The sequence below is a fragment of the Pan paniscus genome, chromosome 8 (genome assembly GCF_029289425.2).
Source record: "Pan paniscus chromosome 8, NHGRI_mPanPan1-v2.0_pri, whole genome shotgun sequence".
NCBI classification, from domain to species: domain Eukaryota; kingdom Metazoa; phylum Chordata; class Mammalia; order Primates; family Hominidae; genus Pan; species Pan paniscus.
In genome coordinates this window covers 101,722,658-101,748,460 of record NC_073257.2, presented here as the reverse complement: position 1 = coordinate 101,748,460, position 25,803 = coordinate 101,722,658, and the positions used below count along the sequence as shown (strand labels likewise).

Sequence of the window (25,803 nt, the reverse complement as noted above, 5' to 3'; positions counted from 1 at the left end):
ATGTTTCAGAAAAAGCCACTTCTAAAACTCAGGATAAAAATAGGTGGCATATGCTAAATAGTAAAGAACTGGCATAGCATCAGAGAAGAAAAGGAGCTAGTGCTTTTTAAGTACATTTCATAATGCAAAGGCACCACTTACATGTTATTTTCTACCCATCTTGTTTCACACAAAAAAGGGCAGAGCAGTTATTGCAACTAATTCTTAAAATGCAGATATTACAAACAATTCTATTTATGTATATAAAATGCCCTCAGCATGGTGGCACATGTCTGTAGTCCAAGCTACTCAGGAGACTAAGGTGGAAGGATCACTTGAGCCCAGGAGGTGGAAAACTGCAGTGAGCCATGATCATGCCTCTGCGCTCCAGCCTGGGTGACAGAGTGAGACCCTGTCTTTAAAAAAAAAAAAGGGGGGGAAGACAGAAAAAGAAAATGCCCTCCTAGTTAGAATGAAGCATCAAACTAACAAATTACTTTAAACCACTCCACAGTAGTCACTCTATCCCAACAGTGCATCTTCTATACTGCAAGAATTTATAAAGAATATAGAACAAGGCCAGGCACAGCATGGCTCATGCCTGTAATCCCAGCACTTTGGGAGGCCGAGGCAGGCAGTATCACTTGAGCCTAGGAGTTCAAGACCAATCTGGGCAGCATAGCAAGATCCCATCTCTACAAAAAAGAAAAAAAAAATGCAGCCGCTGTGGTAGTGCACACTTGTGGTCCCAAGTATTCAGGAAGCTGAGGCAAGAGGAGTAATTGAGCCCAGGAGGAGAAGGCTGCAGTGAGCTGTGATGCCACTACTGCACTCCAGCCTTGGTGACAGAGCGAGACGCTGTCATAAAAAATATATATATATAACAAAATTTACAGCTTTACTCATAAAGTTGACACTTGTTTTGATTTTTTTTGTTGAGAAGCTCATTTTCTAATAATATTGGTCTAAAATAAATGGAAGTCAAAAAATATTTTTAGTAGTAAATTACTACAAAGTCATACAAATGGTAAAATATTAAAATATGTTACCTAGATGAAAGAATTTTCTGGTCACTACGGTAAATGAGCTACATAAATCTCTTATACTTACCAAGAGTACTTTTTATGTGTTTACAATATCTAAATAAAAGTAAAATGTATCCACTTACCATCTTCTCTCTTTTTTAACTCTTCTTTGGTTTTGATTAATTCTCCTTTGGTTTTAGCTAATTCAGCTTTAATTTGATTAAACTTTAGTTCTAAACAAGCAGTAGCTTCCTGGGGGTCAGGAAGAGATGCAATATATAAGTGAGCAATTTCAGCCTGTTTCTTAATATCAGCAACATTATCTTGAAGAGAATCAATAATATCTTCAAATCCTACATAATTATGTGTTTCCTAAAAATAGCAAAAACCACATGCCTAATATTAACAGTAGGGTTCACCCTTTACATGTGGTACCATCTAATTTAGACAGTTTTTAAAAAAGCAAAAAATTCATCACTTGAAATTCTTTAAAATAAATTATATAGAAGCAACTCCAATTACGAAAAACCTGTGTTCCATTATTTATTTTCTGCTGTATGGACCATGAGGCATATTTTCGCATAAAAACAATGTTATAAACTGTGACAAGTCATTATAGAACAATTATGATTACCTAGTTCAGGTATACTTTCAATTATATAATGAGACTTAAAAGGTTTTGTTGGGATAGTGCATGAAACAAACCTACATTTTCACAACTCAGTCAATCCCAAACCACGTCAAGGATACATAAGGTTTGCTAGACAGCAGACGTCTGGACATCACTGTCACAGGCACTTGAACTGAGTGATTAAAAAAACTAAACAAAAACAAAAAAAAACCAACTCCCCCAAAAAACTGATCAATTTCAGCTTCAGTGGAAGCAGCAGAAAAGGATAATTTTTCTTATATTACAAGTAGAGAATAAGCTGAGCACAGTGGCATGCACCTGTAATCTCAGCCACCTGGGAGGCTGGGCAGGAGGACTGCTTGAAGCCAGGAATTCAAGATCAGCCTGGGTAACACAGCAAGACCCTAACTCTAAAACTATAATAAATAAATAAACAAATAAAATTTTAAAAGAGGAAGAAACGGTAGTTGCCCGGCAAGGGCAACTCTTTTTATACATAAACATTTTTGTTTTAATCAGAACAGCAAGTAAATGACGTCTTAGGTCTCTTACACCTTTAAAATTCTTTTTATTTAAAAATGTTAAGTAAGACAAATCTCAAAAAAGAATCTATCTGCCTACAACACAATGATTCAAGCAATACCAAAATAAGATATATATATATATAACAGAGGTATAAATTTTTCAAAACCAATCATTATATTTAAATTCTTGGTGCCTTACACTTCTAAAAAAACATGCCTAATTATAATAAAGCTACACACAAAGCATTGTTTTAATTCTAAACTATCTTGGTGTTTCTCATCATTGATGTGGTACACTAAACCCTGGTACCAAAACCTCACTGGATATTTTTAAATACTTCAATTAACATACTTCAGTTTCAACTTTTGTGGCACAAATGTCTTTCGCTGGTTCTTCTCCAGTGTCACATTTACCAACCAAATCCTTGAAGATAGCCAAACGACGTTCAGCATTTTCTTCTAATATCTCTCGTTCTTGAAGCAGAGTTTCCCTTCAAAATACAAATTAATCCCATTAAGAAACAGAAAATGAACTACTTTTTGTTTTTGTTTTAAACATCTAAGTTTAAGTATATTCTAGATTAAAAGAAAATTTAGTCCAGGTACAGGGGTTCACGCCTGTAATCCCAGCAATTTGGGAGGCGGAGGCGGGTGGATCACTTCAGGCCAGGAATTTGAAACCAGCCTGGCCAACACAGCAACACCGTCTCTACTAAAAACACAAAAATTAGCTGGACGTGGTGGTGTGTGCCTGTAATCCCAGCTACTCAGGAGGCTAAGGCAGGAGAGGCTAAGGCAGAAGAATTGCTTGAACCCAGGAGGTGCAGGTTGCCGTAAGCCAAGATCGCACCACTCAATACCAGCCTGGGTGACAGCACAAGACTCCAACTCAAAAAATTAAAATTTAAATTTAAAAAAGAGAGAAAATTTAAATAACCATGCATGGGATTAGTTACAGCTATATTCTTTTTTTTCTTCTCTGAGACAAGAGTCTCACTCTGTCGCCCAGGCTGGAGTGCAGTGACACAATCTCAGCTCACTGCAACCTACACCTCCCAGGTTCAAGAGATTCTCGTGCCTCAGCCTCCTGAAAGCAGCTGGGACTTCAGGAACATGCCAGTACGCCCAGCTAATTTTTCTATTTTTAGTACAGACGAGGTTTCACCATGTTGGCCAGGCTGATCTCGACCTCCTGACCTTGAGTGATCCGCCTGCCTAGGCCTCCCAAAATGCTGGGATTACAGGCGTGAGCCACCGCACCAGACCAGTAACAGCTATTTTCAAGCTTGTATAAAGAGATCAGAATTCAGAAGCCACCTAATATAAAAAGTAAATTAAGTAAAAAAAAAAACTAAAAAAGTAAATAAAATTCTCAATTTTTACCTGGACATGAAATAAATAACTTACTTAAAGTCAGCTTCCCGTTGAGCCCAATACTGAGTAAACTCCTGTGTAACTTCTTCTCGAATTTTAAATTCCAAGGTTAATTTTTCCTTTTTTTCATTTATCAGTTTTTTTTTCAAGTCTTCTATTAAGTCCAACAGTTTCTATTACATGTAAATGATAAAATTCTTATAAAAGAATAAATATATCCCAAGAGAAATACCGTCCAACTGTTCAAAAAATAAAACTTTACATTTAGTCAATTAGAATTCTGTGTCCTTTTTAATAGTGATAATGTTCTCACTGAAAATTATATGTTTGCAAAGATTTGTTAACTGAAAAATCAGGTTGGCCTTTCCACATTTTAGAAATACACCTTTGGTAACTCGTCTCACTGTCTAGCTATACTAAGAAAATAAGTAAAGTTAATTAGTGCATTTATTATCTATCAAGAACTACTCTGGGGAGTTCCATATTTGCTTCATTTAATCCACAACTTTCTGTGAGCTTGGTATCATCCATATTTCATAGGTGGGAAGCATAAGGATCAGATCTCTGGTAAATGCTAAAGGTTGAGTTTAAAAGTGGCCTGTAAAAGTCTAAAGCCCAAGGATTGCATACACCAGAGAAGTTGCTAAGAACACCCACTTACTAATCTGTCAAATAAAGATGTTACATAAACTTATATTAGGCTTTTATAACTATCCAGATGTCAACAGCAATTCTATAGCCTTTGAAACACATACATAATCATGAAAAATGTGCAATATATAAATAAAGCAATAAATAAAACACTTAACATGACCATTATACATTCATAACATAAATTGTAGCATTAAGGAAACAGCTACATATTCTTTTTAATGTTTCTATTTAAAGTTACTCAACAACAAATTAAACAATAAACTCTAAGCTACAGATCTTCCAATGTCTCAACTTTATATTTGAAAATAGTTCTACAGCTATCCAGACTTTGAAACTCTGCCTCCAAGAATTTATACTGAAAATAATTATAATATAACCCCATGTTCTGGTTGTATGAATGCTGATCACAGTGTTGTTGTTTTGTGATGGTAGTTGTGTTTAAATAATGAAAAAGTGAACCCAACTCAACCAACGTTAAAGGATTGGTTTAATTATGGTACTACCATACAGTAAACTACCGTAATCAATAATGATAACCTATATTAATAATTCATACTTTTCACAATTTATTTTTATATAAAGAATACCAGGTTACAAAACAGTAATATATAATAAAAATCCATTAACATTCGTGGTAGATTTGAGAGATCTTTATATTTAAATTTTCTTTTTCACTCTCCTATAAATATATAATACTATTTTAATAATTTTAAACTACATACTTTCTAACTGTGTAAAACAATAAATAATAACTATTGAAGGAGACATCAGAATGAATGTGGAAAAACCTTGGGAAGTTTGTTTATTTTATTTATTTATTTTTTTTGAGACGGAGTCTCACTCTGTCGCCCAGGCTGGAGTGCAGTGGCTCGATCTCGGCTCACTGCAACCTCTGCCCCCCGGGTTCATGCCATTCTCCTGCCTCAACCTCCCGAGTAGCTGGGACTACAGGCACCAGACACCACGCCTGGCTAATTTTTTGTATTTTTAGTAGAGACGGGGTTTCACTGTGTTAGCCAGGATGGTCTCAATCTCTCAACCTCATGATCCACCCACCTTGGCCTCCCAAAGTGCCGGGATTACAGGCATGAGCCACCGCGCCTGGCGGGAAGTTTAATAGTTTTCACTAATTAGGTTTTATCATTGTTAGCATCTGATAAAGTTTTTGCTGAAAAAATTTAGGCTGGCTATTATAGCTAAACGAATTTAAGTATATGTATGCTAATACCAAGGTATTTTATAATGGTTTTTAAAAGTCCCAATCCTTTAATTAAAATGTCAATAAAGGGCTGGGCACATTGACTCACATCTGTAATCCCAGCGCTTTGCAAGGCAGGAGGATTGCCTGAGCCCAAGGGTTCAAGATCAGCCTGGGCAATAGAGCAAGGCCTCATGTCTACAAAACATTTTTAAAAATTAGTTAGGGGTGGTATGCATCTGTGGTCCCAGCTACTCAGGAGACTGAGGCAAGAGGATCACTTGAGCCCAGGATTTCGAAGCTGCAGTGAGCCATAACTATACTATTGCACTCCAGCCTAGGTAACAGAGCAAGACTTTGTCTCTAGAAGAAAAAAATTAAGCATGCCAACACCTAATCATATTGATTTTTATATGTCAAATATTAGACATTTTGATGAATTTCCTTAAAATATTTAGTCAATCTTATATGATAAGCATTTACACTATATAATCCATCATAAACTATAGCATTAAATATTTTTCTCTAGTAATTTCAGAAATTTTACTAACCAACATTATACAAAAATTTCAACTTTGAAATGAAAAAAAAAAAAACTGGGTTTTTTGGTTTGTTTCTTTGTTTTAAGACAAGGTCTCACTCTGTCACCCAGGCCAGAGTGCAGTAGTGCAGTGATGGCTCACTGCTGCCTAGAAATCCTGGGCTCAAGCAATCTTCCCACTGCAGCCTCCCAAGTAGCTGGGACTACACCTGTGCATCATCATGCCTAACTAATTTTACTTTTTTGTAGAGATGGGGTCTCACTATGTTGCCCAGGCTAGTTTTGAACTCCTGAGCTCAAGCAATCCTCCTACCTCAGCTTCCCAAAGTGCTCGAATTACAGGTGTGAGCCACTGCACCAGCCAAACTAGACTATTAAAGGCTCCTTTCGTCACTGAGGAGGTACTATTTAATACATTACAGAAGCCCAAGTAACACGGTCTAATCACATAGTGACCAGATAAAATGGGACTTGTACTACATCTGAAGCTATCATTCTTGTTTCCAAACATATGTTCAATAATTGCTTTCAGGGACATGAAGGTAAATTATTAAAATGAGAGTATTTAGCCTAATACATCATCGATCTACTTATACTTCTGCAATCCAAAAGAGTACTGTGATGTGTGATGTGTCAACACCATTAAAGCACACCCATGAACACAGGTCTACTAGTGTTTGTAGGACACTGGTAAGAGGACTCCATCTATACTCACGGAGTTATGGCCAATTAAAGATGGGAATAGGTGGCCAGGTAAGGTGGCTCACGCCTGTAATCCCAGCACTTTGGGAGGCCGAGGCGGGCAATCGCAAGGTCAGGAGTTCGAGACCAGCCTGGCCAACATGGTGAAACCCCATCTCTGCTAAAGATACAAAAAAAACTTAACTGGGTATGGTTACGCATGCCTATACTCCCAGCTACTCAGGAGGCTGAGGCAGGAGAATCGCTTGAACCCAGGAGGCAGAGGTTGCAGTAAGCCGAGATCGTGCCATTGCACTCTAGCCTGGGCAACAGCGCAAGACCCTCTCTCAAAAATAAATAAATAAATAAATAAATAAATAAATACTATAATTGGACAGAAGCTAAAAAAACAACTGTTAAATCTTATTTATTTATCATAATAACAAGACGACAAACAATTAGTGTTTTTGAAGATATGGGATCATAGGTACTTGGTAGATATTTTTAGCACTTGTACTTGAGACTGCAAAATAAAAGTCTGATGGAATACATAAAATCACTTAGTGAAAGGATACTCACATGGTCTATAAGTAACACCCCACAGATAATATGGTTTTGCAATACAGATCTGAAATACTGTTATCTTAACCAAGTGAGCAAAACTTAGCATCTCTAAGAATGGAAAAATCAGACATCATGTGGCTCTTGGTGTGATGCAATGGAAAATTTACAACTTAACCTACATAAAAAGCTTCCCTAATATATTAAACCTAAATCATGAAGAAATAATCAAACAAATCTAGATTGCAGGTATTCTATGAGAAAACTAGGATCCACTTTTCAAAAATGTCAGTGCTAGATTAGAAATGATTAAAGAAACACAACAATCAAAAGCAATGTGTTAACTCTGGCTGTAGACAAAAACAAAGTGGCTATAAAGAACATATTGGGAACACTGGGGAAATCTCAATACAAACAGTATACGAGGTTATATTAGTGTATCAATATTAAATTTTTTGGGTATGAAAATTTCATGGTCTTGTGATCATGATGAAAATGCCCATGTTCTTAGAAAAATATGTTCAAATATTTAGATGTAAGGTGTCATTACGTCTGGATCTTATTTTCAAATCGTACAGACCAAAAGATGTGTATTCACATACTCATAAAATGGTAACTGGAGAATCCAGGTGAAGGATAAATGAGTATTCATTGTACTAGTCTTTCTATAGGTTTGTAATTTTTCAAAATATAAAGTTGAACACAAAAACTTCAGTGTACTGTTGAAAAAAACTGAAGAGAGAGAGCCTTAAGATTTAACCTTAACTTCAGAATAAGAAGACAAGCATAGAAGTATGAGTTCTTAATACATACTCTTTTCTCCTCGTGGCTAATGAAAGCCTTATTTTCCTCTAATGTTTTATCTAGATCTTCATCAAGAAGTTTAGTTTCCACATTTTGAGTTTCTTCAGTGTTTTCTAGCTCCTCAACCAAATCCTCGTCTTCCATCAAATCTTCTAGACTATTTTCCCATGAAATGGTGGCTCTTTTTACATTTAATATTTTACTGTTTGAATTACTGTCTAGTGATACATCTTGAGAAGATTTGACAGGTCCAAATAATTTCTCTTGAGAGGAATTTAAAGTGTCTGGGACACAAACCTGTTAAAATATTCAATGTGACTTTTAAAACAGAAAAGACAAGAACTGTCCACTAGAAAATGATTATTTTATAAATTTAAGTCAAATGAAAACTCAAGTGTTAAGGAAAAACTATTCAAACAAACATACAAACAGGAATCACCATCCCTAAAAGAACATTCTGATAGGAAAAAAGCTACTTACATATGTAAACTAGAGGAAAAATCTATCTTCCTGGGCTAAGTGTTCAGTATTAATCTTAGCAGAGGGTTTTCCAATCACCCAGAAGTACCAAATGAACAAGATGAATGGCAGAGCAGACAATTCATTCCAAAAATACTCATTAATTTATAACTGATGTTTACTACTAACTATTATTACTAAAGGTCATTTTAATCCTAGCATGGGCAACTTTCAATCCTTTCTCATGTCTTCCTACTTGGTTAAATATTTACCTTTTTAATTTTCAATTATTTCCTAGGCTTACAGTATTAAGTACAAAATATTTATTTCAAGAAAAACTGTTAATATTCTAATAAGAGGCTTAATAAAATAAATATTTACTTTTTGTGCAATGGCGGAGAACTTCAATACATTGAGTGTTTCATCATAGGCTAAATAACATTGGCTGATATTGACAATCATACAAATTTTCCCTTTACCATTAAAAAAACTTTGAAAATAGTGAGTCAGTTTACTTTCCCGGAAAGGCACATGCTGTTGAAACCTACAGAAAAAATTTTCAGAAAACATTGTAAGTTAAAAAACATCTCATGAAATCAGGGTGCTGAGACATTTTACAAAGAAATAATTAAGCCACCTATCATGAAATTAAACTTTAGGGTAGTGATTAGTTTCAGATGTAATAGTCCTTCTCAGTTTTCTTTTTATCTTTTCTTGTTTGTTTTTGTTTTTGTTTCTGTTTTGAGACAGGGTCTAGCTCGGTTGCCCAGACTGGAGTACAGTGGCACAATCATAGCTCACTGCAGCCTCAACCTCTTAGGCTCAAGCGATCCTCTCGCCTCTGCCTCCAGGGTAGCAGGGATTACAGGTGCCTGCCACCACACCTGGTTAATTTTTTTATTTTTATTTTTAGTAGAGATGAGGCTGGTCTTGAACTCCTGGGCTCAAGCAATCCTCCTGCCTCGGCCTCCAAAAGTGCTGGGATTACAGGCATAAGCCACCATGCCTGGCTGTTTGTTTTAACTGCTGCTACTTACTAACAATAACCCACTATGTAAATTATAAAGAAAACCACATTTAACTGGGTTATGTTCCCTAGTATAGAGCAAGTATATAAGAGATGTCATGAAACACCCTAAATAGAAATGGTGAAGGCTGATTTATATTTACTCAGCCTAAAATGCTAATTAATGTAAAAATCTATTGCATCTAGAACCACACACAATGCATTAATAAGAATAAAGTGGTTTTAGATCCTAAACCAGCATTAGAAGCTTCTCATTTACAGTGTCTATTGGTATAGATTTGCCATGGAAAATACTGACTTTACCTGATGAGTTACTGGCATCAACTGACATTTCTATCATTGTCTTTAATCCAAGATCTCTTAAGTACTTGAATCACAATCTATACACAGTCATTACATAAGAAGCAGTTTAAAAATCAAAAAAGAACGTTCTAAAAACAAAAAAGTTGAAAGTTTAAATACTGTAATATTTAATATGCTAATAACACTTTCAGAAACACTTACTTTGACTTTTCACTATTCTTCAAGACGTTAATACACTTTCCCAGAGTCAATAAAGAAGTGTTGATATTCCCAGTCTCTCTTAACCTTTCACCTTCATTCTGTGTCTTCATAGTTCGTTCTGAACCAGCAAGATCACATAAAGATAATCTGAATTAAGAAAAAAAAAGTACTTTAAAAGTTCTTCAAAACAATTACAAATAATTAAATTTAAAGAATATTCAACTTACTCACTGACTCGAATTACACGAGACATTTCAGAATCTTCAATCTGTAATATTTTAACAGTGAATATGCTGTGACTGAAATACAAAGATCAAATGTTATCTTATCATTTTTAATTTCTGCATTCTAAATAGGAGAGACAAGTATTCAAATCAATCTTATTTATACCCTAGTATAACTACAGTCCACCATTGCATTTTCCAATTAGCTGTTAAATATTTCAAGCCAGTGTTCTACTGTCACTTACATACCCAAATGCCTAAAATCATCTTTTGCCTAGCTCTAAATCCCTCAAATTATCTCCTGACAGTTCAACTTCTATTAATAGTATCATTTATAATAAAGCGACATTTTGTTTGAAAAGATAATATTAGTTAAAATGATATTATGTACAGCTAGCCAATACTCTGACTACATACCTAAAGCAAAGCATACATTTGACCTATAGATCCGGATCTTGTATTGTCCCATGCCCAACTGACTACGGAAACAGGGCTCCTTCTCTAAGAAAAAGCCTGCTTTAATTATCTCACTGCTTAAACTTATTTCCTTTGCCTCTCATCCCCCAATCCCATCAAAACTTCCTTCCTTAACCCCTTGAGATTATACCCTCACTGAGTATATTTATATAGTATTCAGGGGATAAGTGAGAAAGACCCAGAGAAAAGGCCACCATTATTACTAACTCCAAAAATACTGAGCTTAGATACTGACATAAAGAAAGAGTAAAAATACCTCAGAGATTTCCTATAAATTAATAAATCTACTGTCAGGACAGCAAACAGTATTGATAAACGTGTTTAGTGTTATTCTGTATACCAAATGTTTTTTATGCCTTATGAATTTATTTAACACGAGAGAACCTACTGCCCACTTTAATGTAAAATTAGCTGTGTTTAAATTAACATAGAATACTATCGGTGATTCGAGTTTACTCTTACAGAGTTTATTCTTTACCTTCTACTGGAAGCATTATTCAATTTTGTGAAGGCAACACTCTGGTGCTTTATTCCTAGTTTTAAAAGTCTATAGGCTTCTTTGGAATCAGATACTTGAATCCATTGTAGATCTTTAAAAAATAAACAGGATATATATTAATTTATTGAGACAAAGAATGTGTTCTACAATGTAATCTCTTTGAAAGTCTTTTCCTAGTGACATATAATGAAATCTTTCTTCTAACAACACATCCTAGCTGGAGTCAACTCAGCTATTTCAGGTTACACCAGAGAAGATTGTAACAATGTTCTAGAATGTAAATTACACAAACACACAAAATAAATGTTTGTCAACAGAGTCTGCCAAACGGAAAATTAAATACAGTAACAATTCCTTGGAATTAGACACTCAGGGAAAAAAAGAGAGGCAAAGTACAGTACAGATTAAACCTGTAAAATTACCTAGCTATTAAACACTGAAGATTGTAATTTATTAGTGAATCATAAAATCAGATTTATTGAATCATGACCAGTATTTTAATTTTTATTTATTTATTTATTTATTTATTTATTTTTTTGGAGACAGGGTTTCACTCTGTTGCCCAGCCTGGAGTGCAAAGGCCTGATCATGGCTCTCTACAGCCTTGACCTCCTAGGCTCAAGTGATCCTCCTGCCTCAGCCTCCAGAGTAGCTGGGACTACAGATGCATACGATCATGCCAGGCTAATTTTTGTATTTTTTGTAGAGATGGCGTTTTGCCATGTTGCCCAAGCTCGTTTTGAATTCCTGAGCTCAAGTGATCCACCCACCTCAGCCTCTCAAAGTGCTGGGATTACAGGTGCGAGCCACTGCATCTGGCCAGCATTTTGTAGAAATGACAAAGAATACAGAAAATATTACAGTGCATTCCTTGTAGTAAAAGTATAATTAACGAAACTTTTGAGTTGTAAATATTACATATGTATATATATACATGCATGTAGGTACTGAGTCATGATGTTATTAATATGTGTTTCCTACTGTGAATAATTGTTTTAAAAGGTTAGAAAAACCACTCCGGAAGAATAGTAACATTTCATAGCTCCAAAATTTGGACACTCTTACAAAGCAGGAGAATAACGTGAACATAACCATACACAGCTTTTCCCATCACCACAAATCCAATTAATGATACTCAAGCAAATACAATACCAAAATAGACCCTTTTATATTCAAGTTTAATAAATATACCAAAACATACTTCTAAAGCACAAAATTATCTTCTTCTCTTAATGTTAATAATTAGCATTACAATTTTCAATTTTCTATTTGCTTTAGTCTTACAGCTATCACAAAGCCCAGGAAGAGAACTTTGGAGCAATAAGATAAAAATATTCATTAGTATACCTTTTATAAAAGAATAGCCCTTTACGTCTTGGGAAAGGCGCAGCATCTTTCTCTTTTGGAATTTAGATGATACAGGAACAAATAAGTCATAAATATATTCATTGTAAATTTCAAAGAAAGAAACCCACACAGAAAATTTTATACTATTAGCCATATTCAAGTTGGCTTGTTCATAATCTTTTATGGATTCTTCAAACTCTGAGATATTCAAAGAGTTAGTTAAACTTCCTACAAAAAAAAAAGAAAAAGAAAAAACAATCACGAAAGTAAGCAACTGACTAAAAACGTGACAAAAGTACAAATCGATTCTCACACTTGAAAAACCAAGTATGCTTAATCTTTTGACCATCTATGTTAAACACTTTTTGGAACAAAGGAAGATGTAAATAATATGTGGATTAACCAAAGTTAGACAACTTCTTATAATTCCTTTCTTTTTGAAAATATGTTAATGAACCAATAGATATCAAATGTAAAGGACAAAGAAAAACAAGTGTCTTTCAAATTCAATATTAAAATTGTTACCAGTAAAAGGGATATCTGTAATATTTAATACAAACGAAACATTACAATGACTGACATTTCATATAAATATGTATCATTTTCCAGGTATCACCGACTATGTCATTATAGAAATTAAATCCTTAGTAACCAAAGAAGAGGTCTATAGAAAAAAAATAAATAAATACAATGTGAAAAATTTTTTTTTTTTTTGAGACAGTTTCACTCTGTTGTCAGGCTGGAGTGCAGTGGCGCGATCTCGGCTCATGGCAACCTCCACCTCCCGAGTTCAAGGATTCTCCTGCTTCAGCCTCCCAGGTAGCTAGGAGTACAGGCCCGCGCCACCATGCCCAGGTAATTTTTTTATTTTTAGTAGAGACGGGGTTTCATCATGTTGGCCAGGATGGTCTCAATCTCGACCTCATGATCCACCCACCTCAGCCTCCCAAAGTGCTGGGATTACAGGCGTGAGCCACCATGCCCAGCCTAAAAATTTTTTAATAATAAAAATAAAACATTAGAAGTGATTTAAAAATTAAAAGCTTTTCAAGTGTACTTCATATAATCGATACATCAAAGATAAGTGAGCAACAAAACCTTACCATAAAGAGTATCATCACTATCATTACGCACAGTAACCTAAAAAAAAGATTGTTTTAAAAAATTAAAAAAACATTTTCATTAAGGTTAAATAATCAAGATATTAATTACCTATCCAAATAAGTCACTACCAAATCACAACCTTTCATCTACTCAATTCAGTGAATTCTTTAATTTTTCCTAGTTAAATAATATAGTTTCATGGAAAAATACAGAGAACTATGAAAAAGAATATTATCATGTATAATCCTGCCACTCTGGTTGGTTACTATTAATATTTTAAAATATTTCCCTTCTATTCTTTTCCCCACACTTACGTTGTAAGCTTTTTCTCCCCATAATTAAAAATTGTTTACAACATTTGATGGCTATATAACACATGTGAAATGACTTAATTATTCCCTTACTATTAAACATTTAAATTATTCACCAAGTTTTGCCAAACATCTTTACATATTTTCTTCTGCATTCTTACTATTTCCTTAGAAATAGAAATAAACCCATTTCCTTGGAGTATACACCTAAAAGTGAATTGGTGGATGAAAAGATATAAAATATTTTAATGTTCTCACTCTTAACACACTATTGCCAATTTGCTTTCTAGAACCATTTACAATGTATGAAAGCACATTATCTCATTTTTTTTAACATTTTAATCATTTCATAGGCAAAACAGTATCATGTTTTAACTGGATAACTTGTTAGAATTTTTTTTTTTTTTTTTGAGAGAGTCTTGCTCTGTCACCCAGGCTGGAATGTAGTGGCGCAATCTCGGCTCACTGTAACCTCCACCTCCCGGGTTCAAGCAATTCTTGTGCCTCAGCCTCCCAAGCAGCTGGGACTACAGGTGTGAGTCACCATGCCCAGCTAATTTTTTGTATTTTTAATAGAGACGGGGTTTCGCCATGTTGGCCAGGCTAGTCTCCAACTCCTGGCCTCAAGTGATCAGCCTGCTTCAGTCTCCCAAAGTTCTGAGATTACAGGCATGAACCACCATGCCCAGTGAAAAATTTTTTTCATTATTAATGATTTTAATTTCCTCTATGAATTGGCTATGGAGTTATCCACCAATCCCCATAAATTTTGTTAAAACACTATTCTACTTTCAGAGACCATAGTCACAGACTCAACTTTGAACTCCACTGGTAACACACTTTTTACTGCCTTAAAACCCTGGTTTCTAAATGTTTTAAAAAAGAAAAATTTGCATTAATAATAATAGGGTAAAAATATTTACAAAAACAATTAGTAGTTTTTAACAGCCTTGAATAGAATAATGTCTGAAAATATACTACAAAATCCAGAAGGCACAAGAGGAATAAACAGACAAGTATAACTTCATTTTTAAAAGTTTATATGGTACCACCTTATATAAAATAATACCTCCTCACAGTATATTACATATTTATTTATTGTCAGTCTCCATGAGGGCAGTACCATTTGTCCTCAAAACTGAAAATATTGCCCGGAAAAAAAACAGATGACTTAATAAAATTTGCTGAGTAGATGAATACTGAAAAACACAATGGGCCAGGCTTGGCAGCTCAAACATGTAATCTCAACACTTTGGAAGGCCAAGGGAAGAGGATCTCTTGAGGCCAAGAGTTTAAGTCCAGCCTAGGCAACATACCAAGACCCCATTTCTACAAAAAAAATCAAAACAGCCAGGAGCGGTGGCATGTCCCTGTAGTTCCAGCTATTCAGAGGAGGTCGAGGCAGGAGAACCACTTGTGACCAGGAGTTCAAGACAGCAGTGAGCTATGATCATACCGCTATACTCCAGCCTGGATGACAAAGCAAGATCCTGTCTCTAAAAACTAAAAAAAGGAAGAAAAAAAAGAAAAACACAATGGGGGCAGGGGAGAAGCAAACAATAAGCCAGAAAATTTGCAACCCATACACTCATACATTAATAATGTATTCATTTTTTTAAATACATTTTAATAAATCAGTAAACAAGAAAAGTCATACAATACTAGATAAATGGACAAAGAACATATGTGACAATTCACAGGAAAAAATTCTAAGATGTACTAATCAACTAATTTACAATTAAAAAAATATAAAGTAAGCTCAAGTGAGCCATTTTTCACCTATCAAACCAGACATTATTAAATATCCAATCTTGGCCTGAGTTTGGGAAAATTAGCACCAAATATATTTGCAATGGAATGTTTCTTTACTGAAACACTGTTCAAAATAGTAAAACACAGAAACAATACAAATGTCCATCAATGGAGACTTAGTTTTAAAAGCTGATTTAAAATTTAAAAAAACAAGTTAAAGACATAACAGATAAAAGGCACATGATTTAAGGTAGGAAGAGATTTAAGATACGCTAAATGAAATACCAAGTCATAGAATGGTAAGCATAGTAAGATCTCTTTTTTGTTTAAAAAAAAAAATTATATCATACATATAAAAACAAAGGTATGAAGATATACACATCATATATATGACCATGTTTGTGTATATACAGATAGAAAGCTCTGTGTATGGATTTTATAGAGAGAGAGAAAAGGTCCAAAAACAATACTTCCCAATCTATTAATAATTTTTTCTTTAGGAATGAAATTAAAGGAAACTTTTACTTTTTACTTCTCACATTCCCTATTTTAAATTTTGGGTACATATTACTTTCACAATTAAAAAACAGAATTTTTAAAAATCATTACATAAAAAGCACAATGCTGGCTCTACAACAATCAAAAAAGATTTCAGAACCATTTACATTTGTATTGTTTAAACATTCTTGCTGTTGGTATAATATAAATACAAAAGATGTCTTCACACTTTAAGCTTTATTTTTCTCGAAAACATAAATAATAATAAAAAACACTACCACCACAAACCAGATTCCAATATATGGTGAAACAATCTAAAGGGTTTATAAGAAGTCAGGAATTATACATATTTTACATACTAAAATATTTCCATACCTCTTTAATTTGCCGAAGCAATGCACTTTTGCTAGCAATTTCTTCTTTCTCTTGTTCTGATGATAACCGTAAGTATTCTCTGGATCTATGTGGTTTAAGGTTCATCTTTGTATACAGTCTGTCTTGAAGACTATCAAATAATACATTCAAAGTTCGAGGCAGAATGCCAATATTTTCTTCTGTGCCTGCAAAAGGAATTTTTGTGTTATACTCTCTCAGTCTACTAGGAAAGAGGAAACTTTTCTTGTTTATTAAAGCTCCTTTTATACTACCAATAGGCAAGAGTCAACAACTGAAACGGAAATGATAGCTGAGGATTACTCAGCTTTCCATCACTTTGTTATTCACAGTATTACCAACATTTTATTGACTATTATTCTGATGTAAACATGAAACTTTACATTCAGATAATGCAACCATATTAAGATTTGTAACCACCCATAATCACAAACTATAAAAGTAAAATGAAATATAAAATTTCTTCTGGTCATTTATGCTTAATTCTCTGTATCACATCAATACTTTTTCTGGATTTTAATCATCATCTAAATCTCTATCAATGGGTAAAGTATTTTTACAAATGAATTAAATAAATTTGAATTAAAAGCCAATAGCAAGGCCAGGCATGGTGGCTCTTGCCTGTAATCCAAGCACTTTGGAAGGCCAAGGTGGGCATATCACCTGAGGTCAGGAGTTCGAGACTAGCCTGGCCAAAATGGTGAACCCCCATTTCTACAAAAATATAAAAATTAGCTTGGCATGGTGGCGCACGCCTGTAGTCCCAGCTACTTGGGAAGCTGAGTAGCTCAGGCAGGAGAGTCATCTGAACCCAGGAGGCAGAGGTTGTAGTGAGCTGAGATCACACCACTGCACTCCAGCCTGGGCAACAGAGTGAGACTCTGTCCCTCCCCCGCCAAAAAAAAAAAAAAAAAAACAGCAATACGTAATAATATGCTAGTACTATTAAAAATAGAGCAAACGCATACTAGGTAATAGCAACATAACTACATGTATGTATTATAAAAACACTGAGTGATTATTATTGCTTCCTTATCCTTTCCAACCAAAATAAAACAATATTTACCTTGAAATGTATATGTTTTTCCTGAATTGGTTAGCCCGTAAGTAAAAATCAGACGACTCTGTCCTTCCAAGAGGTCTTTTACTGGTTGCATAATGCAACCCTGAAAGAATTCCTTCTGTGTAGTTGCTGGGCCAAAAACCTAAGCAAACATTTTTTAAAAACTCTTTTTAGAAAATTCAAGTTAATAGTAATAGTGTGTTCCATCCCAACACTACTGTTTAAAAATTTAAAAGATTCATTCTTAAAATAGGTGCCACATCCCCACTCCCACAAATACATTTGATAGTTTTACTACCAGAAAGTTTTCAAGATAGAAATCTGTACCAGGGAATCAAGTATTCACCTAAGTTTTGAAAAGAATATTTCTTAAAAATATATTAATAATAACTTTAATAACACTACAGTGATCTCTTTACATCCAATTATATATTTCCAGACCTGAGATTTGAGTCTTATCCTTAAAATCTAAGTTGCATAAGCATAAAATGTATAGTTCATTATATACAATTATATAGCAATTTAGCCTAAGCCAAGTCTCTTTATCTTTAAAACAAAAAACAAAAACACTTCAGTTTTACCTTGGAAAAACTGAATTTCTGTGCCATCTGCCCTGAGCTTTTTTCACTTAACCGACCAAGGATGCATTGAGGCTCTTTCAGCACAACAGTCTGTGAATCCAGAATATGCACACAGCCCTAGAAAACATACCCCCAATAAATAAAAACTAGTATTTTGCCATTTTAAATGAAAGTAAAATATTAAAATTCTATTAAATTCAACACAAACCTCAGACTCAAGTTCTTTTTCTGACTGTGTAAATGGTCTTATTCGAAGACAAACCTGGAGATAATCTTTAGATTCGAAACTGTTTGCCTTAAAAAATAAAGGAGAAAAACATTGTGTTTTTGAAAGATACAGCTTTTCAGAGACCATTTTTCCTTAACATGGCTACTTTTTACATAATAATCTGAGATGATAAAGAATTTCTAAGCAGTCACTATCCTGCTTTTAATAATGTTAGAAAAACTCAATAAATCTATTTAAATAAAAACAAAATACACCAAAAAAGATCCAATTTCCTCCATCTCCTGTATTTATACTTGAAGTTTATAAAAAGCCTTTATTCCACAAAAGCCTAATATAATTAATGAGGCCCTAAGTCATTGGAAAATATAACTCTAGAATAAATCAAAAGTAACTAGAATATTCTATTATTCAAATGCTCAGTATTCAGAATTTTTTTACTATGTACCATTCTCCTTGTTACTTTTTCTGAGGAAAAAATGTGCATAGAAAATGTAATTTTAAAGAAATGTTTTAATGTTTTTTTAAAAAAGTAAAAAGGAAACAACTTGATAAATGCAACTTAATCAAAACAGACATAACTAGAAAATCTGAATAACCCAATTTCTATGAAGCAAACTGAATCCATTTTCAAACAAAATAATGCCACAAAAAAAAAATTCAGGCCCTAGTAGTTTAACGGTAAATTCTATCAAACATTTAAGAAAATGATCAGGCCAGGAGCGGTGGCTCATGCCTGTAATCCCAACACTTTGGGAGGCCGAGGCGGGTGGATGACCTGAGGTCGGGAGTTCGAGACCAGCCTGACTAACATGGAGAAACCCCATCTCAACTAAAAATACAAAATTAGCCAGGCATGGTGGTGCATGCCTGTAATCCCAGCTACTTGGGAGGCTAAGGCAGGAGAATCGCTTGAACCTGGGAGGCAGAGATTGCCGTGAGCCAAGATGGCGCCATTGCACTCCAGCCTGGGCAACAAGAGCAGAACTCCGTCTCAAAAAAAAATACAAATTGTACATAAACTCTTTAAGAAAATATAGGAAGAGAAAATACCTTAACTAATTTTGAGTTTGACATAAGCTGAATAACACAATTGACAAAGATATCCTCAGGAAAAAATTAGAAAACAAAATACCACATTAAGATATACGCAAAATTTCCCACACAAAATACTAACCAATATATAAAACAGGATAATACATCTGACCAAGAATGGTTTATTCTAGGAATATAAAGTCTGTTTAGCATTCAAAAATCAATCCAGGCAATTAACCATATTAAAAGAATAAATGAAGAGAAACTTTTATCCTACAGATGGGAAAACAGCATTTGACAAAATCCAACTTCCATCTGTAATAAAAATTCTCAGCAAAGTGTAATGAATGCAAACTTCCTCATCCTGATAAAGGGCACTTACAAAAAATCTATCGCTAACAACAAACTTAACAGGAAAGACTCAATTTAAGATGAGCAGCAAAATGAGTAATAAGAAGAGGATTTCTGCTTCCCCACTTCTAGTAACATTGTATTAAAAGTTCTAGCTGGTGTAATTGGGTGTGAAGGGGGAAAGGGGATGGGGGAAGAAAAAAGGAGGGGTAAGGGAAAGAAAAAGGGAAGAGAAAAGGAAAGGAAAAAGAAAGGTAAAAGGGAACGGAAGAAGGGAAAGAAAGAAGTGGAGGGGAGAGGAGGGGAAAGAAAAGGAAAAAAAATGGAAAGAAAAAAAGGAAATGAAAAGACAAAAGTCATCCAAATTGGGAAGGAAGAAATAAAATTTTCTTTATTTAGAAACAACATGAACATACGCATACAAAATCCAACAAATCTACAAAAAATTAACGTATACTAACAAAATGCTAATCAGAGGTTACCTGGAGGTGTGATGGGAGGGAGGACTTACAAGGAGCCTCAAGGAAACTTTTGAGGGTAATGGTTATACTCACTATCTTGACTGTAGTGACAGTTACATAAGTGTATGCACATGTCAAAACTTATCAAACTGCGTATCTGAAATATATGCAGTGTTTCATTATGCTTAAATAAAGCAACTAAAAATATTATTTACAATAGCATCAAATAACATAAAATGTTTATAAATATATTTGACAAAAGACGCAAAAGGCCTCTACATTGACAAGTATAAAATACTGCTAAGACATTAAAGACCTAAATAAAATGAAGAATACTGTGTTCATGGATTAAGACTCAATATTGTCAAGATGTCAATTCTCTCCAAACTGATCCACAGATTTAATGCAATCCCAGTCAAAATCCCAAGATGCTGTCTTGTAGAAACTGGCAAGCTGATTCTAAAATTTATGAATATGCAAAGGACCTAGAAAAGCCAAAATTTTCCTAGAAAAGCAAAACTGGAGAATTCACACTACCTAATTTCAAGAATCATTATAAAGCTACAGAAATAGAGAGTATTGTGTTGGAATAAGGACAAATAGGTCAAAGGAAGAGAATAAAATCCAGAAATAGATCCACATATACACAGCCGTTTGTAAAGCACCAAAACAACAGGGAAAGGAAAGTCTTTTCGATAGATAATGCTGAAATAACTATTTATGTAGTTAAAAAAAAAAATGTATGGAAGCTAAAAAGAAAAAGAAAAAAGTTAACCTGGGTCCCTATATCAACTGCACACAAAAACTGTTCAAAATGGACCACAGATATAACTACTCAAATGAAAACTAAAATTTCTAGAAAAAGTAAGACAAAAACTTTGGGGAAGGCGAAAGTTTCTTAAAGAGAACACACACACACAAAAATTCACCAAAAAAGAAAAGAAAATGTTAAATTGAATGTCTTTAAATTTTAAAATGTCTGATCTTCAAGACACTATTAATCTGATAAAGGATTTGTATACATAAAGATTTCTCACAAAACACTAATGAAACAACCTAATTTAAATGGGAAAAAGATCTGAAGAGACACTTTACAAAGAAAGTAGAAAAATGGCCAAGAATACTTGAAAGAGTGCTCATTAGAAAGGGCAAACTAAAACCACAACAGGATACCATTACACATCCACTAGAAATAAAAAGTTCCATTATCAAGTGTTAGCAAAGAGGTAGAAGCACTGGAACCTACATACATTGCCACTGCTGGGATAGCCACTTTGAAAAACAGTTTAGTAGTTACTTATAAAGTTAAACTTACACAGTTTGTATTCCTAGGTATTTACCAAAGAAAAATGAAAACACAAGTTCACAAAAAGGCTTGCACATGAATGTTCAAAGCAGCATTATTTATAATGACCTCAAACTGTAAACTACCTAAATGTCCATCAAACGACAAATGGAAATGTGGCAGATCTGCACAACAGACAACTATTTAGCAATAAAAAGGGAAAAACTACTGATGTATGACACACGACAAATCTCAAAAACATCATGCCAATCCAGGAGTCAATAAATTTTCTCTGTAAAGAGCTAGACAGCTAATATTTTAGGTTCTAGAGACCCTATAGTCTCCTCACAACTACTCAACTCTGCCATTATAGTGCCACAACGGATGTAGTAAATAAATAAACCAATAAGCACGATTGTGATGCAATAAAACTTTATGGACAGTGATGTTTGAAATTCATATAATTTTTATGTTATGTGACATTATTCCTATTTTGATTTTTCTTCCACTATTTAAAAATATAAAAACAATTCTTAGCTTGTATCTAAGTACAAAAACAGGTAATACAAAAACAGGCCATTGTTTGCCAACCCTTGCATTAGAAGGAGGCATGATAATCAACACAATACTTTTCTTGTACTTACCTCAGTGTTTGGAGCAACTAAGGAAAATTCATGAGACAGATCAAGCTTAATGCCATCGAAATTTATTTCTGAAGGCCTTGCAATTGGGTCAGCACTAAAAACATAAGATGGTCGAGGTACTCCCTCTTGATTAAAATTAGATTCCATTCTGCAAGAATAACAGCAACTTCTTTAACAACCTTAATAAGTCAGCATGTAAGCCACCCACACTTTCAAAAGTCTAGCCCACTACTTCCCTCCAAATAACTAGATTTTAGAAGAGAAACGCATTACATTGCTTCATTTATAACACAATGCCCTACAGGAAAGACTAAAGATCAAATTATATTTACAGACTCTGACAGCCTACTATTTTCATATAATATCCATTCAAAGAGGTTTCGTGAGTACAGGTAATCTGTAAAGATGGTATAAAATGTTTACTCTCTCCGTGAAATCCTCTCAAAACTCAAATAGTAAGGAGATCACAGGGTAAATTATAACCTTGTGTCATCTACTTAGTGACTCCTGTAGAATGTTACTTACAGACTTTGTTTTAGCATTTAAAAGTTAAAACTCAGTTATCTGGGTCTGGTGCGGTGGCTCACGCCTGTAATCCCAGCACTTTGGGAGGCCAAGGCGGGTCGATCACGAGGCCAGGAGTTCAAGACCAGCCTGGCCAAGATAGTGAAACCCCGTCTCTACTAAAAATACAAAAAAAATTAGCCAGGCGTGGTGCCAGGCACCTGTAATCCCAGCTACTCGGGAGGCTGAAGCAGAGAATTGCTTGAACCCGGGAGGCAGAGGTTGCAGTGAATCGCGATCGCGCCACTGCACTCAAGCCTGGGTGACAGAGTGAGATTCCGTCAAAAAAAAAAAAACAAAAAAAACAAAAAAAAACTCAGTTATCTGAAAAATTGCTTTCAATTTCAAATTCAAGTAAAAAGTAAAATAATATATGTAAACACATTCAAAACAGTACCTGACACATCACAGGTTTTAAGCTAAATAGGAATAATGCATCAGTAAACTATTACCATTGAATTAAACATCAAATCACTAAACTAAAAGGTAAACTTAAGGATAACCTTAACTAAAAAATACTAACATTCTAATATTTACTGAGAATCTACTAGATGTACAATACCAGAGAGAGGAGGAGGACTCTGTGCTGTTTTTTGACAAGATTAAAAAATATACAGATCAGTGACTCCCAAACTAAGGTTCCTAGCTCAAGAAAGTAGTAACGACCATCACCCACAGGTATTATATAAAATGAACCAAAGATGGCCCTTGCATAATAGCTCTACAGTGTAAACTTCTTCACAGTTGGTAGGGATCTTAGCTCAAAAGCCCACTGGATCAAGGACCATGAATGTTTAAAATAAAAATTAAAAAGCCTACGGCCGGGCGCAGTGGCTCACACCTGTAATCCCAGCACTTTGGGAGGCCGAGGTGGGTGGATCACGAGGTCAGGAGATCGAGACCCTCCTGGCCAACATGGTGAAACCCCGTCTCTACTGAAAATACAAAAATTAGCCGGGTGTGGTGGCGTGCGCCTGTAGTCCCAGCTACTAAGGAGGCTGAGGTAGGAGAATCGCTTGAACCCAGGAGGCAGAGGCTGCAGTGAGCCGAGACTGCGCCACTGCGCCACTGCGCTCCAGCCTGAACACAGAGCAAGACTGCGTCAAAAAAAAAAAAAAAAAAAAAAAGGGAAAAGCCTGCTGGGGCGCCAAAGTCAAATTCTGAAGCATCCATTTACTTTCAATATGGCCCAAAATAAGCATATTTTTAGCCATTTAGAGCCTGCCAGGTTTGAATGCCCCATGAAACTGCACCCAACATTTGCCAGACACATAAAACCCGGGATTATCAAGACCCCCAAGCCACTGCTGCCCTTGAGAGTTTCTATGATCCAGAGACTCTCCACTGTGCAACATCATTTAGGCATGTAAGCCCCTCTATGATTCTTTCCTCCCCGACTCCCCATTCCCCTTGCCCTCTTTCCCCTCTAGATGGTGGCCCCTCACCCTGGTCTAGAAAAGGTCCCAAACTGAGACGGATTTCCTTTGCCTACAATCCTGTCAAAATCCTTGTTTATTCCTGCCATCTTGTTGTCAATCTTTTTCCTTGATCAGGCTGAAATTCCTAAACGTATCACAAGAACATAGTTGACTTTTTTCCCCTAAATTGCAAAAAGACTAAGGAAAGCACTGATCTAGATCATGGGTAAGGGGGTGCAGAGGGGGGAGCATCTGCAAAACGTTAAAGTACTGGCTTGACATTTCATAACACAGAGTTCATGGAAATGCCCAGAAAACTAAAAAACACCTGTGGCTTCAAATAATAATTTTTGGTTTAAAGAAAAGTGTTGATAAATCTTTTAAATTGCTGAATTAAAAAGAATATTCCTATGTACTAAAAGCAGTTATAAGTATTTGTTCATATGCTCATTTTTCAATGAACAAACTACTTCCTAGCATTTCTAAAAGTGTTCAGACTTACTGTAACTTCTTGCGATTTTAGATGACTTCTACTTATACATGGGCTTCCCAACTAAACTGGAAACTTCTTGATGGCAAGAACCTTGCCTTATACCACTCTGTATCCCCTATAACAAATTCAGCGACTTATGCAGGGATAAAGACTACCTAATGACTTAAAATAATGGTTATAAAGAAAATACTCTTCCAAAAAAAAAAAAAAGTCGGTCCTAGTCTGTAATATTATCTTTCGTGACAGCAGGCTTCAAGACCTCATTTTTCATTTCAAAAGGCTGCTCTGACTGGAAAACTGCATATTTACCCTCTCTCCAATAAGAATCCACAATTGGAGACTTTGGTGAAAAATAGCAGAATCTGTTACTGAATGAGGTTTCTGAATGTGGTCTACAACACACAGCCTCAAAAAAAGTCTTCACAACTAATCGATGAGTATTTTATGTTATTTTTACAATTTAAAATCTGGAGTCTTGGGCATGTAATAAGATAAATACACTGTTACACTACCTAACCCATAAGGCGTGAACTTCTGTAAACTAGTAGTTTAGCAAGAAATATAAGAGAACTGTGCCAGACATGCATCACTGAACCAGCGAGCGAATCGAGATGGAGAAAGCCTTCTAAACTGGGGAATGACAGCAGGCACTGTGCCACAAACTCTTCAGCCTGGCACTGCAAAACCCTAGAAGGGCAAGCCCCAAGGACCAGTAGGAGTAGTCTGGAAATAAGTGCACAGAGGCTACCACAGGGCTCCCCCCGCAAAAAGGCCGTGTTACCTACCAGCCGAGCAAACTGCTCACCTCAGAGCTTCAGAAAACTAGGTGTGGCAAAACAGGCCTGTTCCTCAACAACAACAGAAGCAACAACAATAATAATAACTGCAAACATTTAGTACCTACTGTGTGCCAGCACTAACAACTTTACACATTACCATTTAATCTTCACAAAAGCCGAAAGAAATAGACACTTCATTGCAGCCTTTTAACTGATAAGAAAACTAAGGTACAGAGAGAGATTAAATGAATTGTCTTGCGTCACTCAGCTAATTAGCAGTGGAGGCGAGATTTAAACCCTAACCGAATTAGTATGACTCATTCCTCGCTGCGTACC

The 25,803-nt window shown here is 35.1% G+C and overlaps 1 protein-coding gene across 4 annotated transcripts in view; it reads right to left on the bottom strand.

Annotated features, from left to right (window-relative positions):
- KIF20B (kinesin family member 20B) overlaps positions 1-25,803 on the bottom strand; it is a 73,397-nt gene that overhangs the window by 47,264 nt on the left and 330 nt on the right. For 2 of the 4 annotated variants that reach the window (XM_055093117.2, XM_003825350.5), the window contains exons 2-16: positions 22,214-22,361; positions 18,420-18,506; positions 18,212-18,328; positions 17,634-17,772; positions 16,550-16,734; positions 13,613-13,649; positions 12,510-12,737; positions 11,142-11,253; positions 10,190-10,261; positions 9,963-10,109; positions 8,813-8,975; positions 7,982-8,269; positions 3,567-3,706; positions 2,512-2,650; positions 1,148-1,376 (exon numbers count right to left, since the gene is read on the bottom strand). In XM_055093117.2, coding sequence (XP_054949092.1) covers positions 1,148-1,376; positions 2,512-2,650; positions 3,567-3,706; positions 7,982-8,269; positions 8,813-8,975; positions 9,963-10,109; positions 10,190-10,261; positions 11,142-11,253; positions 12,510-12,737; positions 13,613-13,649; positions 16,550-16,734; positions 17,634-17,772; positions 18,212-18,328; positions 18,420-18,506; positions 22,214-22,360 — 2,230 coding nt within the window. In that variant the 5' untranslated portion in view covers position 22,361. The remainder of the gene's footprint in view (positions 1-1,147; positions 1,377-2,511; positions 2,651-3,566; positions 3,707-7,981; positions 8,270-8,812; positions 8,976-9,962; positions 10,110-10,189; positions 10,262-11,141; positions 11,254-12,509; positions 12,738-13,612; positions 13,650-16,549; positions 16,735-17,633; positions 17,773-18,211; positions 18,329-18,419; positions 18,507-22,213; positions 22,362-25,803) is intronic. The other 2 variants (XM_055093118.2, XM_003825349.5) reach the window with 1 other exon arrangement.